The sequence below is a fragment of the Staurois parvus genome, unplaced genomic scaffold (assembly GCF_062004578.1).
Source record: "Staurois parvus isolate SC_StPar_1 unplaced genomic scaffold, SC_StPar_1.0 ptg002124l, whole genome shotgun sequence".
Lineage (NCBI taxonomy): Eukaryota > Metazoa > Chordata > Amphibia > Anura > Ranidae > Staurois > Staurois parvus.
This window is the reverse complement of record NW_028319920.1, coordinates 250,872-267,952: the sequence shown is the minus strand read 5'-3', so window position 1 is coordinate 267,952 and position 17,081 is coordinate 250,872. Positions and strand designations below refer to the sequence as shown.

The window sequence follows — 17,081 nt, the reverse complement described above, 5'->3', positions numbered from 1 at the left end:
GTATGATCTCCATGTATAATACATAAGGGGGGTATGATCTCCATGTATAATACATAAGGGGGATATGATCTCCATGTATAATACATAAGGGGGATATGATCTCCATGTATAATACATAAGGGGGGATATGATCTCCATGTATAATACATAAGGGGGATATGATCTCCATGTATAATACATAAGGGGGGATATGATCTCCATGTATAATACATAAGGGGGATATGATCTCCATGTATAATACATAAGGGGGGATATGATCTCCATGTATAATACATAAGGGGGGATATGATCTCCATGTATAATACATAAGGGGGATATGATCTCCATCTATAATACATAAGGGGGATATGATCTCCATGTATAATACATAAGGGGGGGTATGATCTCCATGTATAATACATAAGGGGGGGATATGATCTCCGTGTATAATACATAAGGGGGGGGTATGATCTCCATGTATAATACATAAGGGGGGGGGGTATGATCTCCCTGTATAATACATAAGGGGGGGATATGATCTCCATGTATAATACATAAGGGGGGGGATATGATCTCCATGTATAATACATAAGGGGGGGATATGATCTCCATATATAATACATAAGGGGGGATATGATCTCCATGTATAATACATAAGGGGGGATATGATCTCCATGTATAATACATAAGGGGGGATATGATCTCCATGTATAATACATAAGGGGGGATATGATCTCCATGTATAATACATAAGGAGGGGATATGATCTCCATGTATAATACATAAGGGGGGGATATGATCTCCATGTATAATACATAAGGGGGGGATATGATCTCCATGTATAATACATAAGGGGGGATATGATCTCCATGTATAATACATAAGGGGGGATATGATCTCCATGTATAATACATAAGGGGGGTATAATCTCCATGTATAATACATAAGGGAGGATACGATCTCAATGTATAATACATAAGGGGGGATATGATCTCCATGTATAATACATAAGGGGGGATACGATCTCCATGTATAATACATAAGGGGGGATATGATCTCCATGTATAATACATAAGGGGGGATATGATCTCCACGTATAATACATAAGGGGGGATATGATCTCCATGTATAATACATAAGGGGGGGGATATGATCTCCATGTATAATACATAAGGGGGGGGATATGAGCTCCATGTATAATACATAAGGGGGGATATGATCTCCATGTATAATACATAAGGGGGGATATGATATCCATGTATAATACATAAGGGGGGATATGATCTCCATGTATAATACATAAGGGGGGGATATGATCTCCATGTATAATACATAAGGGGGATATGATCTCCATGTATAATACATAAGGGGGGGATGTGATCTCCATGTATAATACATAAGGGGGGGATGTGATCTCCATGTATAATACATAAGGGGGGGATATAATCTCCATGTATAATACATAAGGGGGGATATGATCACCATGTATAATACATAAGGGGGGTATGATCTCCATGTATAATACATAAGGGGGGATATGATCTCCATGTATAATACATAAGGGGGGATATGATCTCCATGTATAATACATAAGGGGGGATATGATCTCCATGTATAATACATAAGGGGGGATATGATCTCCATGTATAATACATAAGGGGGGATATGATCACCATGTATAATACATAAGGGGGATATGATCTCCATGTATAATACATAAGGGGGATATGATCTCCATGTATAATACATAGGGGGGGGGATATGAGCTCCATGTATAATACATAAGGGGGGATATGATCTCCATGTATAATACATAAGGGGGGATATGATCTCCATGTATGATACATAAGAGGGGATATGATATCCATGTATAATACATAAGGGGGGATATGATCCCCATATATAATACATTAGGGGGGATATGATCACCATGTATAATACATAAGGGGGGGATATGATCACCATGTATAATACATAAGGGGGGATATGATCTCCATGTATAATACATAAGGGGGGATATGATCTCCATGTATAATACATAAGGGGGGATATGATCTCCATGTATAATACATAAGGGGGGATATGATCTCCATGTATAAATACATCAGTGGTTCATATAGTGAACTCGGTGTAGTTATTCCCCCTGAGGTCATCACAGAGGACAAGGGGGCGCTCTTTACGTCTGGAGGAAAAGAAATTTAATCTCCAAACACGGGAAGGTTTCTTCACAGTAAGAGCTGTGAGAATGTGGAATAGACTCCCTCCAGAGTTGGTTGTGGCCAGCTCAGTGGATTGCTGTAGGAAAGTCCTGGATTCTTTCTTGGATACACAGAATATAACTGGATATAACATTTATAGGGAAAGTTGATCCAGGGAATATCCGATTGCCTCTCGGGGGATCAGGAAGGAATTTTTTCCCCTGCAGGAGCAAATTGGATCGTGCTTTGCTGGGTGTTTTAGCCTTCCTCTGGATCAACTGTGGGTGTAGAATTATAACTTCTTCTTCTTTTTTTTTAATGGTTGAACTGGATGGACTTTTTTCTTTTTTCAGCCAGACTAACTATGTAACTATGTAAGTGGATATACGGTACACACAGGTAAGTCGCACCAGTCTGTCTCCATGGAATAAATGTTAATAAGCTGCAACACACCATGAGACGGCAGCCAGAGAGACAAAAACAACAAAGACTGGCTTTGTCACATTTTTGTTAATAATAGTTAATTCTTTCTGTATTCAGTGGTGCAGGCCGGGGACGGCCAGGCTGTGGAGGAACGGGGACGGCCAGGCTTTGGAGGAACGGGGACGGCCAGGCTTTGGAGGAACGGGGACGGCCAGGCTTTGGAGGAACGGGGACGGCCAGGCTGTGGAGGAACGGGGACGGCCAGGCTGTGGAGGAACGGGGACGGCCAGGCTGTGGAAGAACGGGGACGGCCAGGCTGTGGAGGAACTGGGACGGCCAGGCTGTGGAGGAACGGGGACGGCCAGGCTTTGGAGGAACGGGGACGGCCAGGCTGTGGAGGAACGGGGACGGCCAGGCTGTGGAGGAACGGGGACGGCCAGGCTGTGGAAGAACGGGGACGGCCAGGCTGTGGAGGAACTGGGACGGCCAGGCTGTGGAGGAACGGGGACGGCCAGGCTTTGGAGGAGAGGGGACGGCCAGGCTTTGGAGGAACGGGGACGGCCAGGCTGTGGAGGAACGGGGACGGCCAGGCTTTGGAGGAGAGGGGACGGCCAGGCTTTGGAGGAGCGGGGACGGCCAAGCTGTGGAGGAACGGGGAAGGCCAGGCTTTGGAGGAGCGGGGACGGCCAGGCTTTAGAGGAGCGGGGACGGCCAGGCTTTGGAGGAACGGGGACGGCCAGGCTTTGGAGGAACGGGGACGGCCAGGCTGTGGAGGAACGGGGACGGCCAGGCTTTGGAGGAGCGGGGACGGCCAGGCTTTGGAGGAACAGGGAAGGCCAGGCTTTGGAGGAACGGGGAAGGCCAGGCTTTGGAGGAGCGGGGACGGCCAGGCTTTGGAGGAGCGGGGACGGGTAGGCTTTGGAGGAACGGGGACGGCCAGGCTTTGGAGGAACGGGGACGGCCAGGCTTTGGAGGAACGGGGACGGCCAGGCTTTGGAGGAACGGGGACGGCCAGGCTTTGGAGGAACGGGGACGGCCAGGCTTTGGAGGAGAGGGAACGGCCAGGCTTTGGAGGAACGGGGACGGCCAGGCTTTGGAGGAGAGGGGACGGCCAGGCTGTGGAGGAACGGGGACGGCCAGGCTTTGGAGGAGAGTGGACGGCCAGGCTTTGGAGGAGAGGGGACTGCCAAGCTGTGGAGGAACGGGGAAGGCCAGGCTTTGGAGGAGCGGGGACGGCCAGGCTTTGGAGGAGCGGGGACGGCCAGGCTTTGGAGGAACGGGGAAGGCCAGGCTTTGGAGGAACGGGGAAGGCCAGGCTTTGGAGGAACGGGGACGGCCAGGCTTTGGAGGAGCGGGGACGGCCAGGCTTTGGATGAACGGGGACGGCCAGGCTTTGGAGGAACGGGGACGGCCAGGCTTTGGAGGAGCGGGGACGGCCAGGCTTTGGAGGAACGGGGACGGCCAGTCTTTGGAGGAACGGGGACGGCCAGGCTTTGGAGGAACGGGGAAGGCCAGGCTGTGGAGGAACGGGGACGGCCAGGCTTTGGAGGAGAGGGGACGGCCAGGCTTTGGAGGAACGGGGACGGCCAGGCTTTGGAGGAGAGGGGACGGCCAGGCTGTGGAGGAACGGGGACGGCCAGGCTTTGGAGGAGAGGGGACGGCCAGGCTTTGGAGGAGCGGGGAAGGCCAGGCTTTGGAGGAGCGGGGACGGCCAGGCTTTGGAGGAGCGGGGACGGCCAGGCTTTGGAGGAACGGGGAAGGCCAGGCTTTGGAGGAACGGGGAAGGCCAGGCTTTGGAGGAACGGGGAAGGCCAGGCTTTGGAGGAGCGGGGACGGCCAGGCTTTAGAGGAAAGAGAAACGCCAGGCTGTGGAGGAACGGGAATGGCTAGGCTGTGGAGGAACGGGAATGGCTAGGCTGTGGAGGAACGGGAATGGCTAGGCTGTGGAGGAATGGGGACGGCCAGGATGTGGATGAAAGGGCAACATCATCCTCTCTCAACGTTTTTTACCACAGAGGAACTTCTGAAATAACTTTCCAGTCTCAGGGCCAGCCTGCCCATGCACTTTCTGGGCCAAAGCTCATTTAAAATGGTCTGTTGCAAAGTGAAAACCTATATGACCGTGTGTCACCCTGCACCTGAGGAATTTGCCTTATGGAGCCATTCTGTTTGCTTGCATGCCCTTCCTGACAAGAGCCTGGCCAACCATGCAAGACTGAAGGGTAAGCCGGAGGTCAGCCATGTCTTTGGGAATTTCCATAGCTGGTTGTGTCATCTGCATCGTGTTGTGATAACGTTTGCACGTGTTACGTGTCCATCATACTGATTGGTGGCAGATGTACATGTGTTGTACAGAGCCTCCAGCGTATGTGATCGGCCTTCTAGGAGGATCAGTCTTCAGCAGTCGTTTGGCCCGGGATGCAGGAACATTACATAAAGTGTTTTTCTGCCCAACAGGAAACAATGTACAGATGTGGCCCTTTTATAGCCTTCAACCATAGCGAATGGCTGCGTTCTTCGGGGCCCATTTCATTGGTTTTCATTTTGCTGCATCTTGCTTTATTCACTTGCAAAGGTTTTTCCAATTTATTAAAGTTTAACAAGGAAAGAAATTGTGCGCTGCGGTATATGTCAGAGCTATATAAATATATAATAGTGTGTGACTGTGGGGGAGGGGACATTAGAGTGTAAGCTCCTTTGGTACAGAGACTGATGTGACTGCGGGGGAGGGGGTATTAGAGTGTCAGCTCTCTGGTACAGAGACTGATATGACTGTGGGGGAGGGGGCATTAGAGTTTAAGCTCCTCTGGTACAGAGACTGATGTGACTTTGGGGGAGGGGACATTAGAGTGTAAGCTCCTCTGGTACAGAGACTGATGTGACTGTGGGGGAGGGGACATTAGAGTTTAAGCTCCTCTGGTACAGGGACTGATGGGACTGTGGGGGGAGGGGACATTAGAGTGTAAGCTCCTCTGGTACAGACACTGGGGGGGAGGGGAGATTAGAGTGTAAGCTCCTCTGGTACAGAGACTGATGTGACTGTGAGGGAGGGGGGGCATTAGAGTGTAAGCTCCTCTGGTACAGAGACTGATGTGACTGTGAGGGAGGGGGGGCATTAGAGTGTAAGCTCCTCTGGTACAGAGACTTATGGGACTGTGGGGGGAGGGGAGATTAGAGTGTAAGCTCGTCTGGTACAGAGACTGATGTGACTGTGGGGGAGGGGACATTAGAGTGTAAGCTCCTCTGGTACAGAGACTGATGTGACTGTGGGGGAGGGGACATTAGAGTGTAAGCTCTTCTGGTACAGAGACTGATGGGACTGTGGGGGAGGGGACATTAGAGTGTAAGCTCCTCTGTACAGAGACTGATATGATTGTGGGGGAGGGGACATTAGAGTGTAAGCTCCTCTGGTACAGAGAGTGATGTGACTGCGGGGGAGGGGACATTAGAGTGTAAGCTCCTCTGGTACACAGACTGATGTGACTGTGGGGGAGGGGACATTAGAGTGTAAGCTCTTCTGGTACACAGACTGATGGGACTGGCTCAGTGTTCTCTGTACAGCACTGCAGTAAATGTCAGAGCTATATAAATGTATAATAATAGTGTGTGGGGGAGGGGACATTAGAGTGTAAGCTCCTCTAGTACAGAAACTAATGGGACTGTGGGGGAGGGGGCATTAGAGTGTAAGCTCCTCTGGTACAGAGACTGATGGGACTGTGGGGGAGGGGGCATTAGAGTGTAAGCTCCTCTGGTACAGAGACTGATGGGACTGTGGGGAGGACATTAGAGTGTAAGCTCCTCTGGTCCACCTATAATTCTCCATGGAGGAGGGGCCCCCCGCTTGTGTTCCAGCATGGCTTCCATTGGCAGGCTGGTCGGAGAGGAACTCCTGAGGGCTGTTTGGGTCCAGTATAAATATCCGGCTTGGAATGCCATTGAGGCAGGCCGAGGAATGTTCCTCAATGTCAATGTTCCTGCGATGCTGCCAGACAGAGTTGTGTGAGTTGTGTCAGTGTTGTCCTGGAGGAGTGTGTAACCTTGCAGCGCCGGCGTTGTGCTCACCGTCCGCTCCTGCCCCGCACGGCTGACTCACTTCACCGAGGGGAAGGTATCCATCGATACATCGGGGGCATATCCTGAGCTCTTTATGTATTCATGTCACTGATTTGGCAATCATTTTTTTGTTTTATATTCATTCATTTTTCACATACCGGTCCATACATTCCTCTACATATAACTGCTGTGTCTGTATATCAGGCAGTGTGATCTACACCTCTGCTGAACAACCGCACTAATAAAATCTGTGTCTGGCATTGAGAGCCAATGGTTTATTCTGATGCTAGGAAGTTCGCACTATTCGTGTACAGCAAATCCTGCGCAAATGTCAGTTTACAAACAACACGTAAAACTGTTTTGTTTTTTTTTACTTTTTTACGGATTTTGGCATTCATTAAAGCATATGAGAAACCCCCAACCACAAATGTCGTCTACCGACCATTACCACGTTCTTGGCATGGTGGACACAGCTTTTCAAGCTTCTTTTGCTTAAAAGGAGTGTAAGCTCCTCTGGAACAGAGGCTGATGTGACTGTGGGGGAGGGGACATTAGAGTGTAAGCTCCTCTGGAACAGAGGCTGATGTGACTGTGGGGGAGGGGACATTAGAGTGTAAGCTCCTCTGGAACAGAGGCTGATGTGACTGTGGGGGAGGGGACATTAGAGTGTAAGCTCCTCTGGAACAGAGGCTGATGTGACTGTGGGGGAGGGGACATTAGAGTGTAAGCTCCTCTGGTACAGAGACTGATGTGACTGTGGGGGAGGGGACATTAGAGTGTAAGCTCCTCTGTACAGAGACTGATGTGACTGTGGGGGAGGGGACATTAGAGTGTAAGCTTCTCTGGAACAGAGGCTGATGTGATTGTGGGGGAGGGGACATTAGAGTGTAAGCTCCTCTGGTACAGAGACTGATGTGACTGTGGGGGAGGGGACAGTAGAGTGTAAACTCCTCTGGTACAGAGCCTGATGTGACTGTGGGGGAGGGGACATTAGAGCGTAAGCTCCTCTGGTACAGAGACTGATGTGACTGTGGGGGAGGGGACATTAGAGTGTAAGCTCCTCTGGTACAGAGACTGATATGACTGTGGGGGAGGGGACATTAGAGTGTAAGCTTCTCTGGTACAGAGACTGATGTGACTGTGGGGGAGGGGACATTAGAGTGTAAGCTCCTCTGGTACAGAGGCTGATGTGACTGTGGGGGAGGGGACATTAGAGTGTAAGCTTCTCTGGTACAGAGACTGATGTGACTGTGGGGGAGGGGACATTAGAGTGTAAGCTCCTCTGGCGCAGAGACTGATGTGACTGTGGGGGAGGGGACATTAGAGTGTAAGCTTCTCTGGTACAGAGACTGATGTGACTGTGGGGGAGGGGACATTAGAGTGTAAGCTCCTCTGGTACAGAGACTGATGGGACTGGCTCAGTGATCTCTGTACAGCGTTTCAACATACAGTATATATATATTTATTGAAATATATTTAATATGGCCAATTATGTCAATATATTTGGGAAGAATATTTTTAAAATGTATTTCAAATATATTTTGTTCCATGTGGGAGAGATGAGACAAACCATTCCCCACTAACAGGGGTGCTTACAATGACTGGCTTTATGTACAACCTTCCTCCATCCCCCCCTCTGTACTGTAATCTTCTCTCCTGACTGTTGCCTTTTGCTGACATCACTTTCCATTCTTTGTGTGCAGATAACTTAATCAAGGCCATCATGTCGGCAACCAAGGAATATCGCCTGATGCCGGCACTCGACAGGTAGGACCTCGCTTTATGTTTACAGGAAAACGGGTGGGAGGGGGGGGGTCATTTCCCAGAAAAAGACTGTGTGCACCCTTCACAGGGGAGGTGAAGCCGAATTTCAGGCTATTTTTTCAAAATTCTTTTTGAAATAAACACAAATCCCCTTTTTTCTGTTTTTTGATAGTGTGTGAACAATGATACACAGAGCTCCAATCATACACAGAGCTCCAATCATACACAGAGCTCCAATCATACACAGAGCTCCAATCATACACAGGGAGAGCTTTGTTCAATGATACACAGATCTCCAATGCAATGATTACACAGGGAGAGCCCTGTTCAATTATATACAGAGATCCAATGATTACACAGGGAGAGCCACATTGAGTGATATACAGAGCTCTAGTCATTACACAGGGAGAGCCCTGTTCAATGATATACAGAGCTCCAGTCATTACACAGGGAGAGCCCTGTTCAATGATATACAGAGCTCCAGTCATTACACAGGGAGAGCCCTGTTCAATGATATACAGAGCTCCAGTCATTGCACAGGGAGAGCCCCATTCAGTGATATACAGAGCTCCAATGATTGCACAGGGAGAGCCCCGTTCAATGATATACAGAGCTCCAATGATTACACAGGGAGAGCCCCGTTCAATGATATACAGAGCTCCAATACAATGATTACACAGGGAGAGCCCCGTTCATTGATATACAGAGCTCCAATGATTACATAGGGAGCGCTCTGTTCATTGATATACAGAGCTCCAATGATTACACAGGGAGAGCCCCGTTCAATGATATACAGAGCTCCAATGATTACACAGGGAGAGCCCCGTTCAATGACATACAGTGCTCCTAAGATTACACAGGGAGAGCCCCGTTCAATGACATACAGTGCTCCAATGATTACACAGAGAGAGCTCCGTTCATTGATATACAGAGCTCCAATGATTACATAGGGAGCGCCCTGTTCATTGATATACAGAGCTCCAATGATTACACAGGGAGAACCCCAATCAATGATATACAGAGCTCCAATGATTACACAGGGAGATCCCCATTCAATGATATACAGAACTCCAATGATTACACAGGGAGAGCCCCATCCACTGGACCCCTTCCCCATCCCCCATGGTCCTGCTGTGCTAGACTGTCAATCCCCCACTGTCAGACACTGGAAAGCAGCTTCACTGGTCTGGGGATTTTAAATCCCCATGGCTTTCTCTCCTCTCCTAGCAGTGCTGACTTCAATATCAGATCTTTTTAGTTACAGTACAAACCAAGGAAACTGGGGGCATCCTTTGTTCTGCAGAAGCTGCCAGTCCAGGATCCAGACCCCGTCCAAACATTACTGCAACACTATTAGATACATAACACCAGTGGTACAATCCAAGGTCTCCAACTCTACTCATCCATTCTCCGAAGGCAGAGGCTTCCCAACTATGGCCCTCCAGCTGTTGAGGAACTATTACGTCCTATCATGAAGAAACTGCCACTGAGAGTCATTCCTGTGACTGTCAAAGTCTTGCGTTGCCTCATGGGACTTGCAGTTCCTCAACAGTTGGAGGGCTGTAGTTAGAAGTCCCTTGTCCTAAGGCATTGGTCTCCAATGGGTCTATGGCAGCCCTTTGCTTGCCTTTATTGGGGAACTATTCCTTCAACTGACCCTATCGATGGAGCACTGTTCCTTCCACTGATACAAACAATGGGGCAATATTCCTCTAAAACCAATGATGGGGCACTGTTCCTTCCACTGATACAAACAATGGGGCAATATTCCTCTAAAACCAATGGTGGGGCACTGTTCCTTCCACTGATACAAACAATGGGGCAATATTCCTCTAAAACCAATGATGGGGCACTGTTCCTTCCACTGATACAAACAATGGGGCAATATTCCTCTAAAACCAATGATGGGGCACTGTTCCTTCCACTGATACAAACAATGGGGAAATATTCCTCTAAAACCAATGGTGGGGCACTGTTCCTTCCACTGATACAAACAATGGGGAAATATTCCTCTAAAACCAATGGTGGGGCACTGTTCCTTCCACTGATACAAACAATGGGGCAACATTCCTCTAAAACCAATGATGGGGCACTGTTCCTTCCACTGATACAAACAATGGGGCAATATTCCTCTAAAACCAATGGTGGGGCACTGTTCCTTCCACTGATACAAACAATGGGGAAATATTCCTCTAAAACCAATGGTGGGGCACTGTTCCTTCCACTGATACAAACAATGGGGCAATATTCCTCTAAAACCAATGATGGGGCACTGTTCCTTCCACTGATACAAACAATGGGGCAATATTCCTCTAAAACCAATGATGGGGCACTGTTCCTTCCACTGATACAAACAATGGGGAAATATTCCTCTAAAACCAATGGTGGGGCACTGTTCCTTCCACTGATACAAACAATGGGGCAACATTCCTCTAAAACCAATGATGGGGCACTGTTCCTTCCACTGATACAAACAATGGGGCAATATTCCTCTAAAACCAATGGTGGGGCACTGTTCCTTCCACTGATACAAACAATGGGGCAATATTCCTCTAAAACCAATGATGGGGCACTGTTCCTTCCACTGATACAAACAATGGGGCAATATTCCTCTAAAACCAATGATGGGGCACTGTTCCTTCCACTGATACAAACAATGGGGAAATATTCCTCTAAAACCAATGGTGGGGCACTGTTCCTTCCACTGATACAAACAATGGGGCAATATTCCTCTAAAACCAATGGTGGGGCACTGTCCTTTCACAGATACAAACAATGGGGCAATAGTCCTCTAAAACCAATGGTGGGGCAGTGTTCCTTCCACAGATACAAACAATGGGGCAATATTCCTCTAAAACCAATGGTGGGGCACTGTTCCTTCCACTGATACAAACAATGGGGCAATAGTCCTCTAAAACCAATGGTGGGGCACTGTTCCTTCCACTGATACAAACAATGGGGCAATTTTCCTCTAAAACCAATGGTGGGGCACTGTTCCTTCCACTGATACAAACAATGGGGCAATATTCCTCTAAAACCAATGATGGGGCACTGTTCCTTCCACTGATACAAACAATGGGGCAATAGTCTTCTAAAACCAATGGTGGGGCACTGTTCCTTCCACTGATACAAACAATGGGGAAATATTCCTCTAAAACCAATGGTGGGGCACTGTTCCTTCCACTGATACAAACAATGGGGCAACATTCCTCTAAAACCAATGATGGGGCACTGTTCCTTCCACTGATACAAACAATGGGGAAATATTCCTCTAAAACCAATGGTGGGGCACTGTTCCTTCCACTGATACAAACAATGGGGCAACATTCCTCTAAAACCAATGATGGGGCACTGTTCCTTCCACTGATACAAACAATGGGGCAATATTCCTCTAAAACCAATGGTGGGGCACTGTTCCTTCCACTGATACAAACAATGGGGCAATATTCCTCTAAAACCAATGATGGGGCACTGTTCCTTCCACTGATACAAACAATGGGGCAATATTCCTCTAAAACCAATGATGGGGCACTGTTCCTTCCACTGATACAAACAATGGGGAAATATTCCTCTAAAACCAATGGTGGGGCACTGTTCCTTCCACTGATACAAACAATGGGGCAATATTCCTCTAAAACCAATGGTGGGGCACTGTCCTTTCACAGATACAAACAATGGGGCAATAGTCCTCTAAAACCAATGGTGGGGCAGTGTTCCTTCCACAGATACAAACAATGGGGCAATATTCCTCTAAAACCAATGGTGGGGCACTGTTCCTTCCACTGATACAAACAATGGGGCAATAGTCCTCTAAAACCAATGGTGGGGCACTGTTCCTTCCACTGATACAAACAATGGGGCAATTTTCCTCTAAAACCAATGGTGGGGCACTGTTCCTTCCACTGATACAAACAATGGGGCAATATTCCTCTAAAACCAATGATGGGGCACTGTTCCTTCCACTGATACAAACAATGGGGCAATAGTCTTCTAAAACCAATGGTGGGGCACTGTTCCTTCCACTGATACAAACAATGGGGAAATATTCCTCTAAAACCAATGATGGGGCACTGTTCCTTCCACTGATACAAACAATGGGGCAATATTCCTCTAAAACCAATGGTGGGGCACTGTCCTTTCACAGATACAAACAATGGGGCAATAGTCTTCTAAAACCAATGGTGGGGCAGTGTTCCTTCCACAGATACAAACAATGGGGCAATATTCCTCTAAAACCAATGGTGGGGCACTGTTCCTTCCACTGATACAAACAATGGGGCAATAGTCCTCTAAAACCAATGGTGGGGCACTGTTCCTTCCACTGATACAAACAATGGGGCAATATTCCTCTAAAACCAATGGTGGGGCACTGTTCCTTCCACTGATACAAACAATGGGGAAATATTCCTCTAAAACCAATGGTGGGGCACTGTTCCTTCCACTGATACAAACAATGGGGCAATATTCCTCTAAAACCAATGGTGGGGCACTGTCCTTTCACAGATACAAACAATGGGGCAATAGTCCTCTAAAACCAATGGTGGGGCAGTGTTCCTTCCACAGATACAAACAATAGGGCAATTTTCCTCTAAAACCAATGATGGGGCACTGTTCCTTCCACTGATACAAACAATGGGGCAATAGTCCTCTAAAACCAATGGTGGGGCACTGTTACTTCCACTGATACAAACAATGGGGCAATATTCCTCTAAAACCAATGGTGGGGCACTGTTCCTTCCACTGATACAAACAATGGGGCAATATTCCTCTAAAACCAATGATGGGGCACTGTTCCTTCCACTGATACAAACAATGGGGCAATATTCCTCTAAAACCAATGATGGGGCACTGTTCCTTCCACTGATACAAACAACGGGGCAATATTCCTCTAAAACCAATGATGGGGCACTGTTCCTTCCACTGATACAAACAATGGGGCAATATTCCTCTAAAACCAATGATGGGGCACTGTTCCTTCCACTGATACAAACAATGGGGAAATATTCCTCTAAAACCAATGGTGGGGCACTGTTCCTTCCACTGATACAAACAATGGGGCAATATTCCTCTAAAACCAATGGTGGGGCACTGTCCTTTCACAGATACAAACAATGGGGCAAAATTCCTCTAAAACCAATGGTGGGGCACTGTTCCTTCCACTGATACAAACAATGGGGCAATAGTCCTCTAAAACCAATGGTGGGGCACTGTTCCTTCCACTGATACAAAGAATGGGGCAATATTCCTCTAAAACCAATGGTGGGGCACTGTTCCTTCCACTGATACAAACAATGGGGCAATATTCCTCTAAAACCAATGATGGGGCACTGTTCCTTCCACTGATACAAACAATGGGGCAATATTCCTCTAAAACCAATGGTGGGGCACTGTTCCTTCCACTGATACAAACAATGGGGCACTATTCCTCCCACTGATACAAACAATGGGGCAATATTCCTCTAAAACCAATGGTGGGGCACTGTTCCTTCCACTGATACAAACAATGGGGCACTATTCCTCCCACTGATACAAACAATGGGGCAATATTCCTCTAAAACCAATGGTGGGGCACTGTTCCTTCCACTGATACAAACAATGGGGCAATATTCCAATGATGGAGCACTGTTTTCTCTTACTGGTAATATTGCACTCACATCTTTGCTGATAGAAGGCCTATATCTTTGAATGCTCATTCTCTGGAATACACTAGAAAATGGAACAGTATCGACCATTGTGAGCCAGGTCTTCTCATCCAACATCAGTACCTGACCTCACAAATGCTCTTCTGGCTGAACGGGTACAAATTTCCACAAACACTCTCCAAAATCTTGCGGAAAGCCTTCCCAGAAGAGTGGAGGATGTTACAGCCAACTCCAAATTAACACCAAGTTAGTCAGATGTCTGCAAACTTTTAGCCACACAGCACTCCTGTTCCAGCTTTGACACTTTCGGGACGGGTTCTGAAGTTTCATTTCTATACCGCTGGATGTCTGCATGGAGGAGACCGGAGAGCACTGGGGTGGGTAACCGTAGAAGACACATATCGAGAACAAGAGGCTTAGGTTTCCCGTCACCAAAGGGGCATTTTACTGTAAGAGCCGCATGAATGTGGAAGAATCTTCCACTGGCACTGGATCAAGATTCTGTAGGCCATTTCCAAACACAAGCGGGATGTTTTTCTAAAATAGCAAAATGCTGTATTGGGTTTTCTTTTACACTTTCCTGTGCTGCGGCGTGGTTTTACAGCCCCCCAACCATCACCCACTACAAAGGCAGCAACCAGGGGTGTACACATTGCGGCACATAAAAAAATGAACCACACGATTGCATTCAGCAGGCAGTACTGCCCCCTGAACCCAACCCATTCTACTATATTTTTTTTAATTTATATATATATTTTTTATATATATTTTACTTTATATATATATATATATATATATATATATATATATATATACTGCATGTTGAAATGCGTTCTAATTACAAAATATGTGAAAAAAATATTTGTAAAATACATTTCAAATATACTGTATGTCTTTTAAAAATACAAATCTACCGTATTTTTCGCCGTATAAGACGCACCTAACCATAAGACGCACCTGACCATAAGACGCACCTAGGTTTTAGAGGCAGAAAACAGGAAAAAAAAATTCTGAACTAATGGACTGCAGACACAGTACAGGAGATGACCAGAGACTGCGGACAGCACAGGGATGACCAGAGACTGCGGACAGCACAGGGATGACCAGAGACTGCGGACACAGTACAGGAGATGACCAGAGACTGCGGACAGCACAGGGATGACCAGAGACTGCGGACAGCACAGGGATGACCAGAGACTGTGGACAGCACAGGGATGACCAGAGACTGCGGACAGCACAGGGATGACCAGAGACTGCGGACAGTACAGATGACTGCTGACCTTTGGGGAGGTGGGGAGCGGGTACCTGAATTTGACAGGTACCCGCTCTTACTTCTGCGGAGTTGTTCTTTGATCTTACCTGTTCCTCGATCCAGCCGCACGCTGTCTTCCCGGCTTCTGTAATGGTGCTCGGCATGACAGCCGGGTGCCCAGTGCGCATGAGCGAGAAGCACTTGCGCTTTGTGATTGGTCCGGCGGCTTCTGGGATCTGTCATGTGTCCCAGGTACCGCCTTACCATTCACAAAAAGCACCGCTTCTTGCGCATGCGCACTTGGCACCCGGCTGTCATGCCCAGTGCCCACACTACAGAATCCAGAAGACAGCGCGCCGCTGGATAGAGGAACAGGTAAGGTCCCGCTGCAGAGCTGAGCGGCCGGCCCGGTATTCTGACACGGCGGCGGTGGAAATACCGGACCGGCCGCTCCATATTCGCCTTATAAGACGCACTGACATTTCCCCCCCAGTTTTGGGGAAGAAAAAGTGCATCTTATACGGCGAAAAATACGGTACATTTTTGGAATGCATTTACAAATATATGTAAAAATATATGTTAAAATGACTTTTTTATATGTTAACCTCTTGGTGCCGGCCGAACGCAAATGTGTGACCTCCCGGTTTCTGGGTCTAGATGCCGAGTGGCACGCCCTGCACGCTCCCAGCACACATATGCGGTACTCAAGGAAAGGTCCCGATCTCCTCTTTCGATCGGGACCTTTCCTGATCATGTGACCACATGATCCTAAACCCCGTCCCTCCTCTCAGCTTCTGAAACCCTTAAACGGCTGGGAGGCGCCGGCGCCAACGGGTTAAAAAAAGATCTTTAAGAATATATTTTAAAAATATATATTTTTAAAAATATGTTTCATATATTTTGTAATATATAAAAACCGCATTTCAACATGCAGTATATATATATATTTATTGAAATATATTTTGAAATATATTGAATACGGCCAAATTTGTAGCATTTCAAATATATTTTTCTTCCATATAGGTACCTTAAAACTGGTACCATAAAAAATGTGAAAATTGCCAAACTGGGGAAAAAAACAAAAGCAGATGTAGATTACAGGAAAACTCTGAGATGCCACATTCAGGAGTGAAGTGTATCCGTCTATTATTCTGCTTTTCTGGAAGGGAAAGGTTGTTCTGTGTAGATGAGGCTGAAATTCCAGCGCTGTCCTGTTTGTTGATCGATATTTGTTTCTTCCTCAGTTTGAACTGTCGGCGATGTATCATCGTAGGGAACGGAGGGGTGCTCGCCAACAAGTCATTAGGATCAAAAATCGATGAGTACGAAGTGGTTGTCAGGTAAGACCTCGGCCTGGAATAATAAACTCCCAGAGCGGAGATGTCAGCTGGTCTGCATGTGTGACCTGTCCTGTTCCAGGCTGAACTCGGCACCGGTGAAGGGCTTCGAGAAGGACGTGGGCAGTAAAACAACGCTGAGAATTACGTATCCCGAAGGGGCCATTCAGAAACTTGAACAATATGAGAAGGATTCCCTTTTCGTGCTGGCCGGGTTCAAGTGGCAAGACTTCAAATGGCTGAAATATATTGTTTACAAAGAGAAAGTGGTAAGTGGTGTCACTGGGCTGCATAAGAATGCGGTGTCAGTATTTTATGTTTTATGGCTGAATATCCGTTACACTCGGGCTTAGAATCTGGACGTTCACTTATTATATTCAATGTAACCTGAAATATGAAATATTTGTGTCCCGGCTCTGCTTTCTTGTTCTCA

General features: G+C 47.3%; 1 protein-coding gene across 1 annotated transcript in view; it reads left to right on the top strand.

The window, feature by feature from the left end:
• The window catches only part of ST3GAL3 (ST3 beta-galactoside alpha-2,3-sialyltransferase 3), a 115,800-nt gene that overhangs the window by 28,780 nt on the left and 69,939 nt on the right, over window positions 1-17,081 (top strand). Inside the window, exons 2-4 of the mRNA XM_089665094.1 lie at window positions 8,357-8,420; window positions 16,556-16,651; window positions 16,731-16,917. Coding sequence (XP_089521220.1) covers window positions 8,357-8,420; window positions 16,556-16,651; window positions 16,731-16,917 — 347 coding nt within the window. The remainder of the gene's footprint in view (window positions 1-8,356; window positions 8,421-16,555; window positions 16,652-16,730; window positions 16,918-17,081) is intronic.